Source organism: Hemicordylus capensis, chromosome 5, assembly GCF_027244095.1.
Source record: "Hemicordylus capensis ecotype Gifberg chromosome 5, rHemCap1.1.pri, whole genome shotgun sequence".
Taxonomy (NCBI): domain Eukaryota; kingdom Metazoa; phylum Chordata; class Lepidosauria; order Squamata; family Cordylidae; genus Hemicordylus; species Hemicordylus capensis.
The window spans coordinates 87,307,542-87,333,075 of NC_069661.1; the positions used below are offsets into that span (position 1 = coordinate 87,307,542).

The 25,534-nt window shown below is 42.2% G+C and overlaps 1 protein-coding gene across 46 annotated transcripts in view; it reads right to left on the minus strand.

The window, feature by feature from the left end:
- SORBS2 (sorbin and SH3 domain containing 2) overlaps positions 1–25,534 on the minus strand; it is a 395,454-nt gene that overhangs the window by 145,748 nt on the left and 224,172 nt on the right. For all 46 annotated transcript variants that reach the window (XM_053254397.1, XM_053254425.1, XM_053254418.1 and 43 more), the window contains one exon: positions 7,683–7,732. In XM_053254397.1, the coding sequence (XP_053110372.1) occupies positions 7,683–7,692 (10 nt within the window). In that variant the 5' untranslated portion in view covers positions 7,693–7,732. The remainder of the gene's footprint in view (positions 1–7,682; positions 7,733–25,534) is intronic.

Below are 25,534 nucleotides of genomic sequence, written 5' to 3' on the forward strand. Positions count from 1 at the left end.
ACGGTTTTCATTTTTTAACTTCTCCCAGGTTTTTTTTAATATCTTTCCTTTTATGACAGTGTCTATGTCTTGGCCAGCCAATGAAGAACATAAAGTTCTTAATTGTGTTCCTTAGAATGCAGGAGATACTACTGATCAATGAGCTTTGAAGCTGTTTGTGTACACCTCCAAATGTGCACCCCACAGTGCTACCTTGGTTATCTGTATGTTTGGGCCAGCCTTGAAAAACAGGATATAGCTAGAGGAATAGTAGAACTAAACAACTTTGATTTGATTGTCTTGGATGCATTGAGCTCAACCAAAATCTTCTATTTATATGTATTTGGCCCATTCTTTACAAAAGAATTGTAAGTTAGCATGATGCAAAGCCACTTTTGTATTGCTAGCCCAGTAAATCAATGCTATTTGTCTTATTGCTATAGTAGAGTCTTGGTGAGCAAGTCAAATGCTCCATGCTATTAAAGGTAGGCAACCATTTATTTTCTAATACTTTAGGTACACTGGTATGCCCACTATCATTGAACCAATGCTCCATCCACATTTGTGGCATGTCTCCACCAGTGTTGTTTAAGGTTATCACACAGACCATAAAGCAACACGATTACCATCAAAAGGAGGATCTGGGGCAACGATGGCAGTAGGGCTAAATCCTTGGAGTTTCTGCTATAAGCAGCTTATGACATATCCCTAAAAGCAGACTGCTATAAGATGCCTGTAGCTACTTCTGCCATTGCTACAGTACAGAATATATCAGATAAATTGCAAGAAGTTTGTATCATGATGGTTCAACATTAACAAAGTCAAGCCTCATAGATTTTTGTAGCCTCCCAGGAATGGGCATGCTTATATCGTAGTTTGTATTTATAACTTTCATTTATTATAAAGCAGTTGGCTTCTTTAATCATTTTTAAATTAGATGCATTCATCATGCATATTATCCCTGTACATTCCTGCCTACAATATTTATGAGAGGACACTAAGGATCCATTTTAGCAAATTAACTTTGACCCATTCATTATCCATCTGTGAAAAAAGGCGTAAGTGAGTTTGTATACTGCCAAGACATTTATGTGGTAAACAGACATATACCCATGATATTCATTGTTTGAATTTTTGGCATCAAAGAAGGCATGGAGGCATCAAAGAAGGCACCAAGGTATATGAACAACCTGGTCTACAACAGAGTTTTAAAACTGAACTATGTGAATTTAATACAACTGAAGTTATGGATGGGATTTCTCTTTACCTCTATTGAGAAACCATTCTTAGCAGACCAGACTACTGTGTACTGTGTCAAACACACTGTAGTGGAGGTACCATCCTATTAATATATATACATTCTTAACAATGCCGTGGATTTTGAATTTTATTGAGAGGGAGAAGCAGCACATCACTTGTGTTGTGTGAAACCAATGCACTCTGCTATTTCTCTTTTACTAAAAGGGTCAGATTACATGATGTGTGTATATGCACATTTTATTACTTCAATAGCAGCTACTGTAGGAGATCTCAATCAGGCTTGTGACCAGCATGGTTTGAAGGTGGGGTATTTTTGGGGGTGTTTTTTTTTAATCCTTCACTTCTGTGCTGCAGTTCCAACAAAAATGGCCTTCCAAGCTGCTATTTGCATCATTATTACTGAAAGAGTGTGTATGTATTAACAATAATGGCTTATATCCCAACAAAGCAGTGGTGCTTCTGAAGAATTCCAGTGCTTCTGAAGAATTCCAGACTAGAACTTCACTGGTGCTAGAATAAATGAGTTTACAATTTCCAATGACTTCCCTTTCCCTGGAGGCCTTTTGTGTCCCTGAAAATATGTCCCTAACTGCTGCACAACCTCCAGGGACATATTTTCAGGTGGCACAGAACACTTCCTGTGGAAGGGGAAATTGCTGAAATTTGCTCCACGATCAAGCCAGCAATGGAACTGTTAGCTAAACTTTTCAGAAGCACCAGAGCTTCTCCACTTACACCAGTGCTTTGTTATTTAGGATTTCAGTCAATACACTTAATTATCTTTTAACCTATCATTTCTGGATTTCATGAACATTTTGTATGGTGTGTTTTTGCAGACGTTAATCTTCTATAGGGCAGGTATAATATATGTTTTCAAATATTTTATTCTTATCACATAGGCTTGGTTTGCAGCTCAGCTGGATTGTCCCCATGCACACTGTTCTTTTACAGTTATCTTGGCACTGCCATCTTCTTGATGGCGTACAGCCCAGACATTTTAAAGATTAGAAAAAACAGAAGTCCATGGTGTGGAGATGAAGGCAAATAGACTAGAGGAATCAAGTACTCTGGGGAGAACACTGGAGGTTTCAAGAAGGAATCAGAGGAACAAAAAAGGAACAGAAGGCAGATCTGTGCTTTGCAAACAGGTTCAGGAATTCAAATGAGAGACCTGAATCAGTCCCATTAAATGTTGTTCATGTTTCTTCTGTGGATACATATGCTGACCTGATATGTTGTTTGCAATGGTCTCTGGTCAGAATATAATTAATACATTTAGAATTAAGTTAGTAATGTGTTATTGATTAATTAATAACGTTATTAACTTTGGAATGTCCTATGAGTTAGAAACAGAGGCAATCAGTAAGAAATTATTATTATCCTCTGATGCTGGGTTAGTCAAGATGGTAGTATGGTGCTTGAGAGATCTGCCACTATTGTCCTCAGTTAAGTTCTAGCTGTTAATGGATGTTGGCATGCTGTGATCAGCATTGTGTAGTCTGATCTTTAACTGGATAACAAATTACTGGATAAAAAAGGAGAGAATTTCAAATTGAAAATGTATTCAAAGGGACTGGAATGCACAGAGCTCTTACTGTGCCACTCTTGAAGAAGAGGATACATCAGGACAGGAGGAAGGGAGGTTTGATATTGTGCTTTTATTTTCTCAGCCCTGAGTATAATATGCTGTGCTATTGCTGCTATAACTATCTGGTTTTGCTGGATCTCAGATTGATAAAAGTCAGAACTTGGGTGCCTTCCTTCCTTCCTTGAGTTGTGGTTTGTTTTGTTTGTGAGATAGTATTTGGGCAAGAAATGGACAGTGACAGCTGTGTGTGTGTGAAATATTTTTTGGTGACTGCTGTGATGAGCTCAATGTCTGGCCTTGAGACTAACTTGTGCTTCACGCACTGTTCTGCAATCTGCATTGCAAGCTGTAATCAGCCATAATGTGGCTGAAGCTGTAGTTGAGGTTATGGCTATGCTTGCTGCTAAGTAAGGATGCTGCTGTGGCAGCCATTGCAATGCTAGGAAGCAACACAAGGAGTCATAATTGTGTGTGAGAGAGAGCAACTTGTGCCAATGGTGTTACTGCAGCACAGGCACTGTGGCTGGCAGTGGATTCTGGGTCAGTGATTCTTTTTTGGCCATTTTTTGAATGTGTATAAAATGTGGGTTCTGTGTTGGGAGAAGCAGATTCCCTTTTACTATGTGCTTCTTTAGTGTTTTTCAAGACACAGTTGCAAAATGCATTGCAAGTTGCAATGCAAAACTTGTGTGCACTCTGTGAGTGCAGTTTGTTCCGGCCATAGGGAACAATTTGGAAACTCGGAACACCCATTGTTCCTCATAGGTAGCTCCTAGGGACACTAAAGTAGGTTGTGTCCCTACATTGATCCTATGGGGGTTTGGGGGAAAGTTAAAAATGTGTTTAGAACTGCCCACTTACCCATTCCTTTAGTGTGTTGGGTGGTAGGTAGCACCCATCATGCCCCACCACCCAATGCACTTTGGGTTTGGCTGAAACACTCAAAAAGTTTTGAGTTTGTTCTATAGAAACAGCCAGCTCAACTGCTGTTTTGACGGAACATTTCAACCATTTTGTTTTTCGTTTCAAGCTTGAAACAGAATGCAAAATCCATTTCATGCACATCCCTGTTACCAATCCTGCCCTTTTGAAGTCCTCTAGCACATGCAGAAGGACTCTGCAGAGGGTCCAATAGTTTCTTTCACTTTGCTCCAGGCTTTGACACAATAAGTGAAAGTGGTTTTTATTTTTATGCTTCTAGGTGCCTACAAAGTCCATTATAAAGGGAGCAGGAGTGACTTTAGAACAACTAGTTTGGGTGAACAAAGGGGTGGTAAAGAATATTATTGGGGGAGTGAGGATTTTGCTATACATTAAATATTTATAGAGGTAAATACATTAATGTGAGCTTATTTACCTTATTAAGGAAGCTTGCTTGACATTTTCAAACTTACTCAGAAAACAGGTTAGATTCCTCTTAGAAAATACTGTCTTTTTGGACTACGCCTAACATTCCACCTTCTTTCCAGGCTTATTTTCTCTTCCTGTTCAAGTCCATGTGGCAGGAAAGAACAGGCTGGGAAAGAGGTCAGTACCAGGCCAGCTCAAATCTGCAGTGGAGATAACCCTTCATCTTGCTGCACACATGGTCTTACCTAGCCCTGTTCCTAGCCAGGAAAGAAGTGAAGGGCTTGATCTGACTCCTGGGAGGCTGGAAAAGTACACTGGCTTCTGCTGTTTGTTCTGGGATAGAGGAGTGAGTGAATGAGGTTTCTTCAAACAGAGGCCTTTTAAAGTAATTAATTCAAGCAATAGACCATAATATAGAAGGACCTTGATATTCATTGGGGGCCCGTTCCACGGTACATCCGTGGATATGGAAACCATGAATATAGAGGCATTAGGGCAATGGGGAATTAGGGGTTAGGTTCCCAGTTGGGGGAAGATGTCTACAAAATATTGGATTTTGGGAGAATGCGGGGAGAAACTGCCTACCATCATAGCTGCTCCTTCTGAGTTGCTCTGTGCCCCTGAATGCCTCCAAATCGGCCCAAAATAATTTTTAATATATATATATTTTAAAAACACCAGTCATTTTGAGGTTCCGAAACACAAAATGGCAGCTAGAAATGACTTCCACAGTCATTTCTGGCCACCTCCCGACCCGCAGACATGTGAGGCCAATGTTGTTTTCCCCCTTTTTTCCATGTATACTGAGGTTGGATGTCTTTTACCCAACAGTGGATATGCGAATCCATGGATATTGAGGAAATGCTATTACAGCATTGTCTGACCCTTTGCTGTCAAGTTCCAGTCTGGGAGAAAATATTTTGCGGGGAGTGCCTTGGAGTCATCCCTGAAAGGAAGACTGACACCTCCCCTGAATTATCTGTGCACTCCAGTTGAGTAGTGTCTTTATCTCTCTCACCTGGCATGAGTGAGAATACCTTACTTTCATAAGTTCAATGCAGAAAACTTGAAGCAGGGGATAGAGTCCCTCACTTTTTGCTGAAAATCCAGGAGCAGATAGCACCAGAAGGGGATATGTGATCATCACAGGCCACAATATATGTAGGCCCATGTAGTGATCAGTCACCCTTCCCCTAAAGAGTAGACTGGAAGTGAACTCTGTCCTGACTGACAGGCTGGTGAAATCCAGTGATCAGCCAATCAGCACACCAGGTGGGTGGGACTTAGAGAGCCATTGGGAGGAAGAGAAGTGTTCTTTGTTAGAAGAAGCTGGCTGGGAGGCAGAGGGCGACATGCGGCCAGAAAGGCTGGCTGCAAGAGAATGTCCCTTCATCAGGTCCTGGGGAAGCCAGGACAGCAGGAAGTTTGAATCCTCTACCAAAGTTTAGTGAGTTCAAGAAAAAAAGGAAGCCAGGGCTTCAGCTTCGGTGAGTTAGTCTAGGGAAAAGTTTGTTTAGTCAGACTATGCATTAGACTTTCAGTTTCTTTTGTGTGTGTTTCGTATATCCCTGATACTGTTCTAAGTGTGCTTTTGTTTTTTTATACATATGTATTATTTGCAACTGGGTAACCATGATTTTTAATGTGTGCCACCCCAACATCATCTGGGCTGCTTTTTGAAGTATTCTTGTGGTCTACTGAGTATTTTTACCTGTAACTAAAAACTGAGAAAGCCTCAGACAGAAGTAGTCTGTCACATTTGGAATAAAATTGTTTTTATTCTTTGCATTTTACAAACCTCTCAGAATGCATTTAAATTCGGGAAAGGGGGGGGGATGAAGGGGTTTTTGCTCTGGTGCAAACATGCCTCAATTCAGTCTACAGTTATCAGTTTTCTCACCACATGTAGGCTTGCACATGGAAGGTTTTTGTATTTTTCCAATAGCAAAAGAAAGAGAGCTTTCCCTGGGATTCCCACCCAAGCCCAGGCAGGGGCAGGGGCAAGCTCTGTTGACAAATGGGTGGTGGTAGCAGTCTTTAGAACCTACCAAAAATTACAGTAAAGTGTAAGGAGAAGCCTTGCTCGGAAAGCATAGAGGGGATGAATCAGCATTTTTCTTCCCCTCACATGGGCTTGCTCTGAGACAAAGGCTTTAATCTGCTACAACCCACTAATATGTTTTAAACTTAGTGGACAACAATGTAGAAAACATGTCCACACATCTCAAACAACATTTTAAAAATAAAATAAAATATATATGTATTGTTGTATATGCCCTTGTGTTAGATTAAAGATAGGTACACTATCTCCCAATATAGTTTGCTAAATAAACTAAAAATTCCCCTGCTAAGAAGCACCTTTTAAAAGTGCTTTTCTTTATTAAGCAGCGGGAGGGCAATTGGCCTTATCCAACTCCAGCATAGCATCCCTCCAGTGGCTGTTGCTGGTATTAGCGGTGTGCACGGAACCGCGGAGCTGCGGTCTGGCACTGGGGTGGGGGGTTCCTTTAAGGGTGGGGGAGGGTTTACTTATGCCTCCTGCCACTTTCCCAACTCCGGCTCATGTATTTTCGCTAGTAATGGGGCGGCAGGATACCTCCCTGCCGCCCCTTCCCCTGCTTTGGCTGCAAAAAGGCTTTAAGAAGGCTTTTGCACGCGTGCACACGTTTCCTTCAGTAATGGGGCGGCAGGATACCTCCCTGCCGCCCCTTCCCCCACTTGGCTGCAAAAGCCTTCTTAAAGCCTTTTGCACCCAAGCGGGGAAAGGGGCGACAGGGAGCTATCCTGCTGCCCCATTACTAGCAAAAATACGTGAGCCGGAGTTGGGAAAGTGGTGGGAGGGGTAAGTAAACCCTCCCCCGCCCTTAAAGGAACCCCACCCCACCCCAATCCACCCGAACCGGCCATGTCCGGACCGGTCTGGAGGCCTGTAGATACCAGCTAGTGATGTGCCCGGACCGGTCTGGAGGCCATTCTACAGGCCTCCGGACCGGTCCGGGCACATCACTAGCTGGTATCTATCTTATGTTTCTTTTTAGATTGTGAGCTGTTTGGGGACATGGATCCATCTTTATTTATTTGTTTATTTACATTTCTCTATGTAAACCACTTTGGGAACTTTTGTTGAAAAGTGGTTTATAAATATTCGTAGTAGTAGTAGTAAATACTTGAAAACATATTGAACATGTATACAGTACATACCAATAAATATACTTCATTTATTATTGAATATTTATACATACAATCTTATGTCTAGACAGACAGAACTCATATACACACATAAATATGAAGAAATTTAGGACCCTTAAAATCTGCTTACTGCAATACGTTTAAAAACTTAAATTCCTTCTTTTGCCCCATTGAAACTGCATACCTTAACTGCATACCCGCCTAACCTATTTCACAGGGTTGTTGTGAGGAGAAACCTAAGTATGTAGTACACTGCTCTGGGCTCCTTGGAGGAAGAGTGGGATATAAAATGTAAAATAAAATGAATAAATAATACCTGTATTCATGTCGTTTCAGAAGAATTTGCTTTTGAAGTCTTCAGATTACCTATAAAAACAAACAAAAAGGAATTTAATTTATCTGAAGGCAATGGAATAGAATAGAAGGTCTCTGCTTGTATAGGATACAGAAATACTGGTAAATCTGCACAACATCCATGTTTACTTTATTTGGACCAGGCTTTAACTAAACAGACACAGGCACAACCTGTCTCTACTTTACTAAACTGAAGGCCAAGTCAACATCTTCATTGGTTCCTAGCCCTATTTTCACATGTTTATGCATTGCTTACACTGTTTCAGTTTGCGCTAGAGTAGAACAGAAAACATATTTAATAAACAATTTTACAATTCCAAAAAACAAGCAGTAGCTTAAAGAAATGTAGGTGAATATACTGAAGGGAGAAAGAGAAGATAATGAGCTTTTGCTTGATACTTTTGTTAAAAGCACTATGAAACAATAATTAGGTCTTTATAAGTTCCTGAAGCAAATTATTTTAATGCAGTAGAAATGACAGAGCACAATGAATGCTGAATCAGGCCCCTAAGAGAGCCTGCCAAATACTTAACATGCACTGAAAGCAAATTATAAATACATCAATCCAGGAAGTTGGAAGGGTTTCAGCATCTGTGGTATTCCATTTGAGGACTTGACGCTCCATGGCATTCAAAACACAAACAAATACATGAACAAACAGGAAATAAGAAATGAAATAGCAACTAAAAAGGAGAGAGAGAGTGATGCTATCTTAAGGATGATAAACTGTCATTAACTATTGATGTTGTTGAGACTATGTTTATCACACAGAGTGCTGAAATAGGGAAAAGAATGCCAAGTCAGTGCTACTGACGATATCGCAGCTAGCGAGGATTTATCCTATCCCCTTGAGTTGAAATGTAGGATCTGAAGAAAGCGTGTTACTTCTGAATATTCTCAGCCTACTGATACAAGGTTCTTTGGAATACGTTATGATGACCCAAAAGTCCCAGAACTGATTAATGAACAGAACATGCACTGAAGTCAACAAGGATTCAGTAAAAAATATTTGGGTTGTTACCTTGCAACCTACACACTGCACTTCAAATCTCACCTTAATGCAGGAGGAAGACCAGTCAGTGGATTGAGACATTCATTCCCACCATGTTCCTGTTGTCTGACCCTTCCCCCAGTTGCTGTGTGACACACCGAGAGAACTGTTTGCAACAGCAGATAGGATGGGGAAAGTGACAGGTGTGAGGACAGGTTGGGCAGAAAGAACCACTTGTTTAAAGGAGTATCTCCAGTACTGTGTCCAAAACTAAGGCAAGATGGTAACCTGTGAATGCCTCTTTCAGCCACTTTGTTTTCTGCACTGGTATCCTAGCAAGAAACGTTTAATAATAATTACAATGAGAATGTCTAATAAGAAAAATAGTGGATGATAGGAGAAATAGTTTTCTTAGCTAATCTCTATAATAATATCAACAAATAGCTCCTTTTTACAGAAAACAGTAGAGCAGAATGAGGTGAATAATAAAAGGGTGGTGAGAAAATGAAAGAATTCTAGGAATGGCTAATAACATTAATTGGCATTCCATTTAGAGTAAAACTATCCTCAGATTGGCCCCTTCAGAACACTCCATAGATAATAATGAGTCCAGTCTGTTTTGTTCTATTTCAATAAATTGTCTTTGATTGTAACTCTGGTTCCCTTAACAGCCACAAATTATTCTTGAAAGCATCAGATTCCAAGAGTGTTTTCTTGCTGCTAATGGAGACGGCATTTTAAAATGTTCTCATAGTTGCGAACTGAACAAATGGTAGCACCATGAAAACAGGCTATAAAATGCAACACTACACACAGAGCTTTAGCAAAGACATACTGAGTGCAGAGCTTTTTGTTCATGTTGACATCCTTTTTTAAGGATGTCAACACGATTTTACCGATAATTTTGATTTGTTTACATACTCTGCATTTTGTTCAGTTAAGTTATATTCATTTCTGCTAATGTGTTATAATATGAATGCATATAGAAAAGGACATGATGTGCTCCACTATAAAGAAGGTACTAAACAGAGATCACCGAGGTGTCATTGATGACTTGGAGAATATGCAGTTAAATGAGCTGAGGCACTGGCACCCAAGCAGGCTCTGGACTGGCTACACCTGGCACAGTTCAGGCTTCAGGCCATGCCCGCCAATGCCATGGAGTTGGGTAGGGGAGGACAGAGGGAAGTACCGCTAAACATGCAGAGGTCAGGGGCAGGCCAGCAGATGCAACTGCCCTCCATGGTTTCACCGAACGCAGATTGGGCCTCTGAAAAGGTCTTAAATAAAAGGGCTCTCACATATAGTGCAGTGTTCACATTTTTGTTCAAGCATGTAAACACTGCTATTCAGTATCACTCCCTTGCACCACTGCTGTTCTCCAACTTTGTTCAGCATCTAGTTTGTATTGCATTGTTGGTGAACTTCTAACAAAGACAGGATATGAACGAGTGGGACCAAGAAGGACTGCAAAAGACAAAGCTGAATGACCCATTAGACAGAAAGGGAAATCAAACGGGTTTGAGATAGAGAAGCAGTGTCTGGTCATATAGACCTCCACAGGACAAAATGAAGTGAGAAAATCTAGTAAAGAAACTGCAGGCTACAAGTTGGAAACACAAGAGCAGGATCAGAGAGTATGGGGGTGGGGGAGGAAGAGGGGAAAGTGGGAGAGTTGGGAGAAAGGCTTGGTTCTTTGGGTTAGGACATGTCCTGGAATCCATTTATCAGGCAATCTGGGTGAAATAATTTTAGAATCTTTAAGAGTTCCTCAAGCCAAACAGCACAGGCCCTTTTCAAATAAATCACTACTTGTGCTCAGTGATTTGCAGCCAAAACAAAACCTTGGTGGTTATAACTCACAAGTGTTCTCTACTGCGATAAACACTTCTCTTGAAAAGTCTGACACATTTTTAAAAATTAGTTTTATGAAGTACATGCTGCTGTTATCTCTAAAGCCATTGAGGGTAACAATATCTATGGAAGAAGTGGAACTTAAAACACAGGATGATGTTAACATCTGACATCAATATTTTTAGCCATAAATAAGCACAGAATGATTGAAGAAGACTGCTATTCCAGCTCTCCCCAACCCCAAGTGACTGCACAACATGCTCAACTCCAGGTTAACAATTAATTTGCTTATTTTATTTATTTTATTTTTATTTCACAAATATACAGCCCAAAATTTACATACCACCCAAATTTGTATACTGTGGTTTACAATAAAAACAGTACAAACTAAAACATCAAAACAATTTAAAATGTAACACAGTGTTAAAACTGTTAGGCACTATTAAAAATTGCAACTCTAATTAGATTACTGGGTGAACAAATGTGTCATAACTGCCTTTTAAAAAGTTGTCAGAGATGGGGAGCCTCTTATTTCAGCAGAGAGAACATTCCAAAGCCTTGAGACAGCAGCAGAGAAGGCCCGTTGCTGAGTAGCTACCAGACAAACCGGTGGCAACTATAGACAAGCATATCCAGATGATCAAAAGGGGGGTGGGGTAATGGCAAAGAAGATGTTCTCAAATACCCAGGGCCTAAGCTGTTTATGGCTTTATCCTCTCTAATAAAACGCTTGGTGTCCGTCCGTGGACGGGCACCAAGCGTGTGTTCGTGCCTCCCTGCCCTGTTCTGCGCCTGCGCAAAGCGCAGGCACAGAACAGGGCAAGGGAGACACGCTCGCCGGTACCCGGCGGACATCTTGGGCGGCCACAAGCGGCCGCCCAGAAGAAGCCAGTTGTGGGCGGAGGGGAGCTCTAAGCCGGGTGAAGAGGCGGCAGGGGAGATTGGCTGAGGCCGCCTCGCTGGATACCGGGACAGGGAGGCAGAGGGCGGCGGCGGCGGCGGTTCCAGGGAGGATGACGGCAGCTCCTGCGGCTGCGGGGAGGGCAGAAGCAGCTGCCGCCAACTCAGGGAGGGCAGAGGCGGCAGCGGCGGGACCGGCCCTGCCTCCGAAAGCGACAGAGGTGGTGGCGGTGGGATCAGAACGAAAGCAGCCCAAGACAACAACAAGATGGCCAGAGGTGGCCGCCCCAAATACGCCGGGAGCAATGGCGGCGGGAGAAAATTAAAAAGGAGGACGGGAAAACCGGTCAAAACAAAAAGGAGAACGGGGAAGCCGGGCGAGAAGGCGGCGAGGCCGCCAACGAGGCCTGCCGCACCAAACAAAACAATAGTGCCCGCTCACCCGTCCTCCAAGGTGCCAAAATCCACCTTCCCCACTCCCCCCCCCAAATTAATAACTGCACCGCCCCCGCCTATCGCCCACCCGCCCAACCAGCTGCCCAAACCTAACTTCCCCACTGCACCCCGCGGCAATCGGCAAAAAAACCCCAAACAAACAAAAAAACCACACCTCCAAGAAGAAGTGAGGAGCTTACAGAAAAAGCTCCTCTCTGTGGCAAGCCTCTGCCCAGACTGCCGGTATGGAAGCGAAGGAGCCTATTGCATCATTTGCATCCATTGTAACAGTCTGAGCAGCAGCAGAGCATAGAGAGGAGCTCTTTTCGCGAACTCCGCACTTCACAGCTGATAAAACGGACAAACAAACAAAAAAAAAACCAGGGGCAAAAAGGAGAGAAAACAGGGACAAGGGAGAGGAAAGGGGAGGGGGGAAGGTGCAGGGAAAAAAAGACCAAGAAACAGTGAGCAAAAACCAGAGAGAGAGAGAGAGAAAGAGAGAAGGGGGAAAAAAACCAAAAACCCAAGGGACACAAAAAAAACCCCACAAAAAACAAAACAAAAAAAAGGGGGGGGAGGGAAGGCTAGCGCCCGTTATTATAACGGGCTTAAAAATACTAGTAGGTAATAACCAGCATCTTATATTTTGCCAGGAAACTTATTGGCAGCCAATGTAGCTCTTTTAACACAGGAGTAATATGGTCTCTCCAAGATGACCCAGAGACCAACTTGGCAGTAGCATTCTGTACCAACTGCAGTTTCTGGACCATGTACAAAGGTGGTCCCACATAGAGTGCATTATAGTAGTCAAGTCTGGAGGTTACCAGCATATGTACAATTATTCTGAGGTCATTATTCTCAAGAAACAGATGCAGTTGGCTTATCAGCCAAAGCTGATAAAAATACCTCTTGCCACCGCCTCAACCTGGGACAACAGGGAGAGGTTAGGATCCAGAAGCACCCCAGACTGTGTACCTGTTCCATCTAGGGAAGTGTAACCCCATCCAGAACTGGAAGATCAAAATAGTCTTCTGAGTTCTGACCCTGCACAATAAGTACCTATGTCTTATCCGGATTCAGTTTCAGTTAGTTATCCCTCATCAAGCCCATCGCCACCTCCAGGCAGGCATTTAGGGAGGTTATTCCTTCACCCAAAGATGTTGACATGGAGAAATAGATTTGGGTGTCATCAGCATACTGATAACATCCTGTACCAAATCTCCTGATGACCTCTCCCACAATATGGAGCCCTGAGGGATACCAAAAGAAAGTTCAATTTTGAAGAGCAACAGTCTCCAAGGGACACCATCCTGACACAATCAGGAGTCATTAACTGATCCAGCCTAACCACATAAGAGGAGTCACTGGACACCTATGCATCAGACACTGCAGTAATTGTGGGATCTGAATCTGTCGGCCCAAATACAAGAGATCTTATCCACAAAGAATTCATTAAAAACATCACAGCAGGTAATTGATGGTTCTGATTCAAGGGAGGAGGGGCACACACTAGCCTTCTCACAACCATAAACAACTCTGCTGCACATGAGCTTGCGGATGCAATACGGGCAGAAAATAGCTTCTTTGCCACACGTATTGCCTGTGTTTTGAACTGTCGGATTTGAGTTCAGTATTCCTCCACTTGCGCTCCAGTCGTCTGCCTTGCTGCTTTAGTCCCTGTAGATCTTCCATACACCAAGAGGCCTGTTTCGAAGTGGGTTGGAGAGGAAGCTTAGGAGTGATCAAGTCTACTGCTCTGGTGATGCCAACAGGGCATCAACAGGATCACCAGAAGAGCCAACACTTAAACCTTCCAAAGCTTTTTGGGATCCTGTTGGATCAAATAACTTTCTCAGGCAGACCATCCTAATAGGCCCCTCACCCCGAGGTTAGAAGTGATCGTGAGTGCAACCTTAACCTGATGGTGGTCTGTCTATAACAATGGAGAAATCAAAAGAGTTCCCACCCACGAAACACCACCCTGATCAAAGTTAAAAACCAGATCAACCCTGTGACCAGCAACATGCGTCGGTCCCAAGACCACTTGGGATAGGCCCACAGTTGTTATGGCTGCTATGAACTCCTGAGCCGCCCAGGACAAACTGGTCCCCAAGTGAACACTGAAGTCCCCACCACCACCACAAGCCTGGGGGACTCCAATGCCAAACCTGAGACCAAGTTCATCAGCTCAGTTAGGGACTCTGCTGGGCAGTGGGGTGATCGGTACACCAACAGAAATCCCAGTCTATCCCTGGGCCCCAAATTTAAGTACACACATTCGATATGGTCAGACAGGGATCCTGATCTGTTGATATATATTATGATATATAATTTATGGAACTGCAAGTAAGGCAGATTACTGTGCTTAAAAGGATGTTCTTGCCTCCTCCTGAACTGCTATAAAGTATGTTTATGTAACTGAGCTTGCCTCAAACCACTGCACTGAATAGAAATATTTGGGAGACTTACTTCCTTTATTTTCACTTAAAAAGAGAGTGTAACTGAATATAAAGACATTTGACTAGCTGTTCACTGAAAGGTAACAATCTGATCCTTGACCTTTTGTACCGAAATCCCAAGCGGCAAGCCCCATCTCTTATGTGGATTTTTCTTTTTCCTCAAGATCTGCCTGAAACATACTTAAATGGGGTTTCAATTTTTTTAAACTGAAAAATAAACCATGTGCAAATGTCAGACTGAAAACATCAAGGAAGTTTTCAAATTGGACAACATAACATGCATTTTATGGGTTGTTTTTATAGCTGCAAAAGAAGCTGTTAATGGTGAAGAAAATAAAAAAGTTTCTTTTATATTCTGAACTTCTCCACCAAATTAAGGTTTATTTAGCCATTCAGTTGGGAATTTTATGATGGTGCATGCAATTATTTTCTGGCTTCAAAACTAAATGGAAAGAAAGGGACTTTTGAATAAAAACATTGCCTTACATTCAAGCCTGAAATTTGCTTTATGTTTTCTGGCTTCTTCATGCTCCTATGCATGCTTTCATTATACAAAATTAATTGGACAGTCCTAATCCTTGCAAATAGCTCTCTTTTTTTGTCTACTGGAATTCATACCATTTGTATAGGATAAAGGCAACATTTAGAGGGCACACTATGTCAAAAGGGTTTGGCACAGTCCAAATGTAATTGTGCACTAACTGTCAATTAAGCCACCACAAAAGAAAGGGAAAGCATAAACTCTTTAAAATACGGAAAACAGTCAAGGGATCTTTCTGCAAACACATTACTCCTTAGCAACTTTCCCCATTAAAATACCTTTAAAATATCTGGAAAGTAGCTACTTTCCAGACATTAGATACCCATTTCCTTAAATAACAAACAAAAAAACACCCCCCAAACAACCTGATTTATAGCCCAATATACAGAATGCTGCAGTGGCAAATATGAATTTAGCACCAGTTGTAACAACTTTCAACCTGTAGTATCATGAAAGTCAACCTAGGATACACATGCACTGCAAAAGCATGGCTTGGTGTTGCTATACTGTGCAACTATTTTGCATACATAGAATCATAGATCTGAAAGAGAACTTGCATGTCATTTAGTGCAACCTTAGCTAAAGCACCTGCAAGAAATAGCTGTCCAGACTCTGAAGGACACCCATTCTCCATGGTCACACGCTGCTCTTATCATTTTCTCTCAACGTTCAATCAAAATCTACTCTTCTGCAACTAACAATTAGATCTAGGGGGTAGGCAAAAAACAAATCCTCTGGGGCAGCAAATAACAAGCCTTTGCCCTCTTCTTTGTGGCAGTCCCTTAAGTATTTGAAGAGTGTAATCAAGTCCCCCCTTCAGTCCTCTCTTCCCCATGCCCACTTCTTCAATCTTACAAATAAGGCTTATTTTCCAGATCAGTGGCCATTTTTGTTGCTCTCCACAACACTTGTTCGCATATTTCTGCATCCTTCTTAAACTGTAGCATCGGGGATGAAGCTCTGATAGAGCACATCCAAGTCCAAAGAACTCATGCCTTCCTGCCTATGGAAGCCACCTCGTTCGCTCCACTCACCCACTGGTCAAACACACCTGGGGCTGCCATGTGTGTTTGTGGCATAGGGAGGCTGTGCTGGGGGGGGAGTGTAAGGGGGCTGCAGTGGTGGGGTTCTCCTTCCTTCTCCCCGCATGCACTGCTCATCCCCATCAGCACACTGCATGGAGCACACCGTTGCTGGGGGTGGGTGGGATGGAGATGCGGCCACTGCCATGAGGAACACACAACAGGGTAGGGAGCACGTGGCATCTATGCCCTCTCTATACCACTGTGCAGCAGACAGAACTGGTCACAGTACTCCAGATAAGGTCTGGCTCTGGCTAGTGTGGAATGAAGTAGAATTAATACTTCTCATATGAAGAAACAATAGGTCTAAAATCACATCAGCCTTTTAAAAAAACTGCATCACACGACTGCTCCATGTTCAGCACATGACTGACTGTGGGCCTCCTTCACATGTATCATTACCAAGCCAGGTATTGCCCGTTCTAAACCTATGTATTTGGGTTGTGTGTGTTTGTTATTGTCTTTGTTTTGCCTAAATGCAAAATTTTACATTTGTCACTGCTGAATTTCATTTTGTTAGTTTTGGCCCAATACAGAAGGTCCAGTGTTCAATCTCCAGCAGCTTGGATAGCTGGGCTGGGCAAGTCTGCTGCCTGAGATCTTGCAGAGCTGCAGTTCGAAAATACAGTTATGGGTTAAACAGACCAGAAATTTGACTTAGTATTTTCATACGTACAAAAAGGTTTCTTTAAAAGTGTATCACTGGCTGGTTTCAGATGTCACATTAAGCCATGGGTTAGTATTCCTATCACAAGGCTCAGATTCTCGAGGTTTCCCCCACCCTTTCACAAACAAGGAAATTACATGTGTTCCCACGTTAAAACAATTTGGGATTTGTTGATGCATCCAAACTTCACAAATCCTGATTTGTTCTAAGCACAGTTTGTGAACATCCCAGGATATCAAAGTGGGGAGCTGGGTAACATGAGAATCCAAGGCATGACAGTAATACTAACCCATGCCTTAATCCAATTAAGTAGCTCAATCAGCTCCAGTAACCTAAAACATGGGTCCACACATTTTGCCACACATGGAAGGTAGTCAGAATTTATCTCCTTTGTCTCCTTTAAGTTTCATGCTGAGTTTTAGGTGCTGCAAGTGTCTCCAAGGCCAGCAGGGGTGTGGGGGGCAATTATCTATCATTGTCGCCAGCTCTATAGTGGGGACTCATTCCTATCATGTTGAACTCTGGACACACTCAGACATGCATGGCTTTCCAAGTGCCTTCAAAGCCCCATTCATATGTTATCTTCAACACTTGTACAAGTGCACAGTGCACACAGGTACAGCTATTCACAAATTATGTTGAACCAAGGTACAGCAGTACACATCCCATCTGTAACATTCATATGAGGGAACCTGTAAACAGATTTACTTTTTAAATGAATGCAAGTACAGTCTTTCACACAAAAACATGTGCAAGTATACGCATATCTGTACACTCATACAACATGATGTCTGAATCGTGCTCAAGGCTCAGGGCAATGTCATGGGAAGCACCCACTTTTCTCCAGTCTCTGAAGGACAAGGACGAAGTTCTTGTCATCAGTAGCAATTGTCAAACCCTGCTTGAAGTGATGAAGAAATGGTAAAAGCCTCCCTAATTCATTCTCTCTCTCTCTCCCTCTCTCTAAGACAGACACACAGACAAAAACACACACTTTTCAAGGAGTTCAGTTGGCAGCATGCATACTTGTCCCTGACTCAGGAGCAGAAAGGAAGATAGGAACCACACAGAGTCAACATGTGATTGAAGTTGAAAAAGAAAAAGCTCATGAAAATGATGGTGTGTCTGTTCACTCACAATATTGTCAGTCCACAGAAGGATGATGCACATAGCCAGACTACCATGTGCCGGAAAGTCGGAAAGAAATTCTAGTTCCTGACTACAGGAGTGTTGTATTTGCTTCCTCTCAGCTGCCAACACCTCTTTAGTAAAGTTCACATCCCATTCTGAGCATTTTGGATGGTTTAATTAATTAATTAATTACATTTATAAACCATTCCATCCAAAGGCTATTCTTGGATATTGCATGATAGAAATGTTAAGAGTCACAAATCAGATCAATGTCAAAATAAGAAAGGAACAGGATTTTATCAAGGTCTTGGTCAAAGGATTTTGTCAAGGTCTTGGTCAAAGTTCAGCTTAGAAGAATAGCTCCTTTGTGCTATTGTGTTAGGTCTTGATAGCAAAAGGAATCAGACTGTATAATCAGTTGTTTAAGTGTAACCCAAGTATGTCAGCCTTTCTCTGCCACATTCAAGCTTGAATTGGACACAAGTAAATTCTACAAAATATTGCTTTTGTACTATATGTGGTTCTTGGTTAGTGCATTGTACTAACTTTCAGGAATCAAGTGGTTTAGCAAAATTACTGTGGCACTGGCACTCAGTCTACCTGAGATAACCTGAAATTCTGACTTAAAGAAAACAAAGAATTTAGAAGCAGAAACATTCTCCGTTGCTGCCCCGAGGCTTTGGAATGAGCTCCAAAAGTGAAACAAGAGCCTCCTCATATCTGACAATCTTTAAAAAGCCTTTAAAGACGCATCTGTTCACCTAGGCTTTTAACTGATACTGTTTTGATTGTTTTTAATGTTGTTTTAGAATATTGTTTTTTAAAATATTAAATCGTTGTGTTTTTAATTTCTTGTTTTTGTTTTTAACTAATGTTTTAATGTTGTTTTTATCTTCTTGTAAACCGCCCAGAGACGTAAGTTTTGGGCGGAATAAAAATGTTTAATAATAATAATAATAATAATAATAATAATAATAATATTCCCCCAGTGAGGCACTACCTTGGCGTGGCTGTGGGGCTTGCGTGCTCTGAGGAAGGTGAGAGCTATGCCAGAGGTCCAACCATACTGGACAGGTCTCACCAGAGGAGCCAGACAAAGAGTGCCTCTCCCATCAACAATATGGTGAGACGTAACTTTAATAAATCTATACCGGATCGGTCGTCGCTCAGGTCAATAAGGACCGTGCCAGGTGCTGGAGTCCCTGGACATTTGGTGGCAAATGGGCTACAGGACTCAGGATCTTCAGTTGAGCAACCAGGGCTAGAGACTGCAAGGTTAGTGGAAGAAACATTGCTTAACCGGAAAAAATATATGAAAAATGCCAACAAGGAAATAATGATCTGCTATTACAAGTCTAGTCCAACTAGAAGAGGTTATTTAAAAAGAATGTACCAAATTTGGAAAGGGAAGCATCCAGATACAGAAATAACAGAACAAAGGCTAGCAGACCAGAGAAGATTCATAATAAGAAATAAAGTATTCACAGGAGTTGAGCTGGAAGAACTGCAAAGAGCAACACAGGCTCAAGATATGGAAGAAGAATTACCACCAACTGAAGAAGTTGCTCAAGCGCAGGTGGAGGTGGTGTTGGAAATCGAGGATGCCACTGTTGCTGAACTGTTTCAAAATCAAAACCAGGCAACCTCCCCTTTGCCTTCACCTCAAAAACCCAAATGCCGTTTAACAGAAAAGCAACAAGAACTATAGCAAAAAATAACAGAGCACATGAACCAAACAACCACCAGGGTTCGACTTTCAGCTCTAAAAACAGCTGCCAAAAACCAACTTGCTCAGGCATTAAAAGATGTCAATGCTGCACTTGCAGAAATAAAAACCAATAACTTGCAAGAAACAAATCAACTAATGTACAGTGCAGCAACAATGACAACACAAGAGCTCGAATATAAGGTCAGTGGACCTGTAAAAAAAGAAAGTAGTACATCATCTAAATGGAAGATTAGATTAGAAAATAAAATTGCCAGGTTTAGATCAGATGCTAGTAAATTGAAAGATATGAAAGACAAGAAGCTGAAGAATGAAAACACCAAACAATATCTGATCCAAAAATACCATCTAGATTAAAGGAGAATTAGAGAAGTCCTGGAAATAATAAAGCAGCAAATATCTGCAGTATCAAAGAAGATTCGCAGATACGAAGCTAGAATTACACAACACAGGCAGAATCTCCAATTCCAGTGGAATCAGAGACGTTTCTACCAAAGCACAGAAGGAGAAACTGCAAGAAGCATAGAAACACCAAATAAAGAAGAAACAGTGCAATTCTGGGGGAAATTATGGGACAATCCAATAGATTATAATAAAAAAGCAGGCTGGGTGAAAGAGGTCGAAAAATCTAACCAACAAATGCAAGATCTAACAATAACACCAGAATTAATAAGTGAAAGAGCAAAGAAAATTAAAAAATGGACTGCACCAGGCGACAATGAACTGCATGGCTTTTGGCTTAAACACCTAACAAGCCTTCATAAACAACTATCAAAGCAGTTCAATCACATTTTGCAAGGAGGTGATATTGAACAATGGCTAACAACAGGGAAAACTCATCTCATATTGAAACCCAGCAAAAGGTACAGTTCCAAGTAATTATAAACCAATAACCTGCCTGCCAACCATGTTCAAATTATTAACTGGAATAATAGCAGATGAAGTAATGCAACACTTATTAACTAACAAACAGCTTCCAGTTGAAAGAAAGGAAATTGCCCGAACACCAGAGGCACAAAAGACCAGCTGCTGATTGACAAAATGATTTTACAAAATTGCAAGAGAAGAAAAACAAATCTAAGTGTTGCATGGATTGACTACAAGCAGGCCTTCGACTCATTGCCTCACACATGGATACTAAAATGTTTAGAAACAACTGGTGTCAGCAAAAACATTCAGATATTTATTTTAAAAAGCAATGAGCATGTGGAGTACACAGTTAACAATCAATGGCGAGACACTTGGACAGGTTAGCATTAGAAGAGGTATTATTATCCAAGGGGACTCACTATCCCCTCAGTTGTTTGTAATCGCCATGACTTCACTTTCACAAATACTAAACAAAACAGGCCTCGGATACCAAACATCTAAAACATCAAGTCAAATCAACCATCTGCTGTACATGGACGATCTGAAGTTGTATGGAAAGTAGAGATGTGCAAAAAATTTTGGGCACAGAACGATCTGCGCCCGAAACGAACAATTTCGGGTGATTCGGGGCCGAACCGAATCACCCCCGATGTCCCCCGATATTTTTCGGGCACGAGCCGAATCACCCGAATTTCGGGCACGAAAAATTCGGGTGATTCGGTTCACGGTTGATTTTTGGTGATTTTTTTAAAGTTTTAGTGACTTTGGGGCAGTTCAGGGGCATAGCATGGGATCTGGGCAAAAGTAGTGGGGTGGGGTGGTAGTGCCTAATGGGTGCAGGCTACCACCCCAATTTCAGGGGGATTGGGCAAAGGGCTGATTTTTGGTAAATTTCTGAAAATTTCGTGTCTTTGGGGCAGATTGGGGCATATTGGGGCAGAAAGTGCGGGCTAGGGCAGAATAGTGGGGTGGGTTGGTAGTGCCTAATGGGTGGAGGATACCACCCCAATTTCAGGGGGTTTGGACAAAGGGCTTATTTTTTGAGAATTTTTGAAGTTTTAGTGACTTTGGGGCAGTTTGGGGGCAGAAAGTGGATCTGCCCCAAAATCGTGGGGTGGGGTGGCAGTGCCTAATGGGTGGAGGCTACCACCCCAATTTCAGGGGGATTGGGCAGAGGGCTGATTTTTTGAGAATTTTTGAAGTTTGGGTGTCTTTGGGGCAGATTGGGGGCCGAAGGTGGATCTGCCCCAAAGGAGTGGGGTGGGCTGGTAGATAGTGCCTAATGGGTGGAGGCTACCACCCATCCCCAGTTTAAGAGTGATTGGGCAGAGGGGTGAATTATGGTGAATTTATTTGTATGAGGTTTGTCTTCATAAGGTGAAGTGTGCTAAATTGATTACTTCCTCATATTATTCATAGTAAAGGAAAGTGTGAAAAAGTGAAAGTGGGGTCATGAGAGTTGTTTAATTGAAAAATATCTCATTTGCTATGATAGAATGAGAATTCACACCTCAGAAAAGGCTTCATCTTTTACATATGCTCTCAAACACTAAGACCCGCTCCTTGCATTATTAGCATCATTCAACATGTCAGGGCAACCTTTTCAGTGAAATGTGTGTCATGACCTAAAACACTTGCAGTGCTGCCTAATGACCAAATTTCACATCAATCTGATAGCAATTTTAAAAACGCTTGCAATTTTCTTCTACAAAACACACACACCACTTATTGACCTTGCTTCTGCTATTTACCCAACCTGTAAACACAATGTTGTCTCCTAGTTTTATAACCTAATATAGTCCTACAAGCCTCATCACTATTTAAAGCAAGATAGCTTCTATTCTGCCCATTATAAATAGCCAAAATAAACATGACCAAGAAAATTTAACTTGGCATGGCTGGAAAAACTCGCATGATTAAGGATAGAACTAGATGCCTGCTAGCAATGGTTAAACTTTAGAGACTTGCTTTGATTTTAAGCCTGAATGTTAAATTGATCCACTTATCTACTTCATTTTTCTGTTATTGCTTATATCCATCTTTTACCTACTGCTATCCTTTATTTTTTCCTTGTAATTAATTAATGATCAGGAATGCTGAAAGGATTTCCTTCTAGTTAATATCTTAATTAATGATCAGGAGTAAGTTGTGTTAGCATTTAGTTACTGTGTTTGTGTATTAAAACAAAGAAAATCTGCTAATATCAGTAAGAACAGTAATACATGGGGAACAGAGATCTTTCTGAGATAAAAGTCTAGGAAAACCTCAAATAAATGAAATTCTTCAGCCCCAAATGGATTGGAAGCTAGTGTTAAGAAACCAGGGAAGCCATCATTCTGAATGAGGGAAGCTGGAAAATCTAAATTGATCTGTACAGAGCAGTGGGGAAAAAATGGAATGGGTGGTGAAGGTTGAAGCCTATTATGTTTTTCATTAATTTAGTTCTGGAGAAATTCTGCTTGGGGAATGCATTTATTAATGCATTTTATTCCAACAGTTAGAAGTTATTTCCAGTTTGTATGTCAACTGCAGACACATTGACCAAACTGGCCCATGGTTGCTTTCCCAGTGGCTGAAGAGTCTAGAATTAGAGAGAAGCTTTCCAAAAAATAGATGGCCACCATGACCAATGAAATCAAGTTCTACAGACCAGCACTGGAGAAAAGTTTCCTTTATTCCTCAGGAAATACCAGGATATTTCGAATAGCAAGCGGCAAATCTTATTTGTAAAGTTTGGGTTTAAAATACACATACACATGCCTCTGATTCCAACAGTCAGAATAAAGGAAGGAAAACAGTAAAATAGGAACAGCCTGTGTTCTCAATTTTAAAGAATTATTCTATTGATTCTAGTTTATTTTCTTAGACACTTTAGGAGGCCCTAAATGGCAGGAGACAAGTGTTTCTAACACACACAAATAGAGATCACAAATTTGACTACAAATTTCAAATCAACCCTAGTCTGATTCAAACATTATGCTGTACGAGTGTGCAGATGTCTGTACACCTGTACATATGTTTGTGTGAATGACTGTACTTGTGTTCATTTTAAAATGAATCCTTGGAATACAGGCCCTTCAAATGCATGGTACAGACAGGAAGTGTACCCCTGTACCTTCATTCAACATAACATGTGAATGACTGTACCATTGTATGGGTGTTGAATATAATGTGTGAATGGGCCTCCTGTGAAGTTCAACCATCTTCACTTTTGCAACTCCAGTCCATGTGTGCCTCCCTCTCTTTTGCCTCCGTCTACCTTAATTCTGCTTCTCCTCTCAGAGTCCTCCCACTGGGCTTTTACTCCTCCCAAACCCCCTTCCTTAGTTCTTTCCTGCTTCCCTCAGCCTGCTGCCTCCTCTGTCCCTCCATTCCTAGGCCCTCTAATCCTAGAGAGGGGTTGGGCAGGCAGAGCTGTTTAACCAATTTACTTTAGTGTCAGAGACTCCTTGGGGAAGAGAGAATCCCAGGGTGTGTCCCTTGCTAGCACACAGCCTAGCAAGTTACTAGACTGTAGGTGTTCAGGGCTTAGGGTGCTCCAGTGCAGAAGAAAACAGGAAACAACACTTTTACCTAACAAGCAGTATGAAGTCTCTAGATTCACCAGGCCTGATATAAATAACTGGAGCCTGGCCAACAAAGAAATACTTTCTGCATGCTGCAGTTCAAGTCCTGCGAGTTAGTTAGTTAGTTAGTTAGTTAAAATTTATATACCGCCTTTCATTAAAACAATCCCAAGGCGGTTTACAGCAAAATTTAAAAACAAGATGGTAAAAAAGACACAATTAAAATATTAAGTGAAAAATATTAAACAAATCTGATTAAAAATTTAAAACAAAAGCATAAAAGCAATACAGAGTACAAAGAGCAGTAGCAGAGAATCAAATAAATACCTGGGCAAAAAGCCAAGATTTTACACTCTTTCTAAAAACTGTGATGGAGACCGAAGAGCGAATAGCCACCGGGAGAGCATTCCAGAGTCTGGGGGCAGCAACAGAGAAGGCCCTGTCCCGCGTGCAAGACAAGTGAGCCTCCCTCATTATCAGCACCTGGAGCAGAGCCCCCTCAGATGATCTTGTCAAGCGGGCAGAAATCCTTGGGAGCAGGCGGTCCCTCAGATACCCCGGGCCCAAACCGTTAAGGGCTTTAAAGGTCAAAACCAGCACCTTGAATTGGACCTGGAAACAAACTGGTAGCCAGAGCAGCTCTTTCAAAATAGGTGTGATGTGCTCCCACCGGGCAGCTCCGGATAAAACCCTAGCTGTCGCATTTTGAACTAGCTGCAGGATATTCTTCAAGGGCAGCCCCACGTAGAGCGCATTATAGTAACCCAGCCGTGACGTGACTAAGGCATGGGTAACCGTGGCCAGATCTGCCTTCTCGAGAAAGGGACGCAGCTGGAGCACTAGCCGAAGCCGTGCAAAGGCACCCCTGGCCACCGCCTCCACTTGAGCTTCCAAAAGCAGAGACGGGTCCAGTAATACCCCCAAGCTGCGTACTTGCTTCTTCAAGGGGAGTGAAACCCCATCCAGAACCGGTAAAATCTCCTCATCCCGACTGGCTCTCCTACTGACCAACATTACCTCCCTCTTGTCCAGATTCAATTTCAGTTTATTAGCCCATATCCAACCCATCACAGCCTCCAGCCCCCGATTCAGGACATCCACCGCCTCCCTAGGACCAGGTGACAAGGAGAGATAGAGTTGAGTGTCATCCGCATATGGCTGACAACTCAGTCCAAGTCCCCGGATGACCTCTCCCAGCGGTTTCATGTAGATGTTAAACAGCATGGGGGACAAGACCAAACCCTGCGGGACCCCACAGGCCACCGGCCATGGAGCCGAGCAGTAGTCCCCCAGCACCACCTTCTGGACCCTCCCCCCATGAAAGGACCAGAACCACTGCAATGCAGTACCTCTGATTCCCATACTCGAGAGGCAGCCCAGAAGGATACCATGATCAATGGTATCGAACGCTGCCGAAAGGTCCAGAAGAACCAATAGGGATGCACTCCCCCTGTCTAGTTCCTGGCGTTGGTCATCCATTAGAGTGACCAAGGCAGTCTCAGTCCCATATCCGGGGCGGAAGCCAGATTGAAAAGGGTCCAGATAATCTGTATCATCCAAGACCCTCTGCATATGGGACGCCACCACATGCT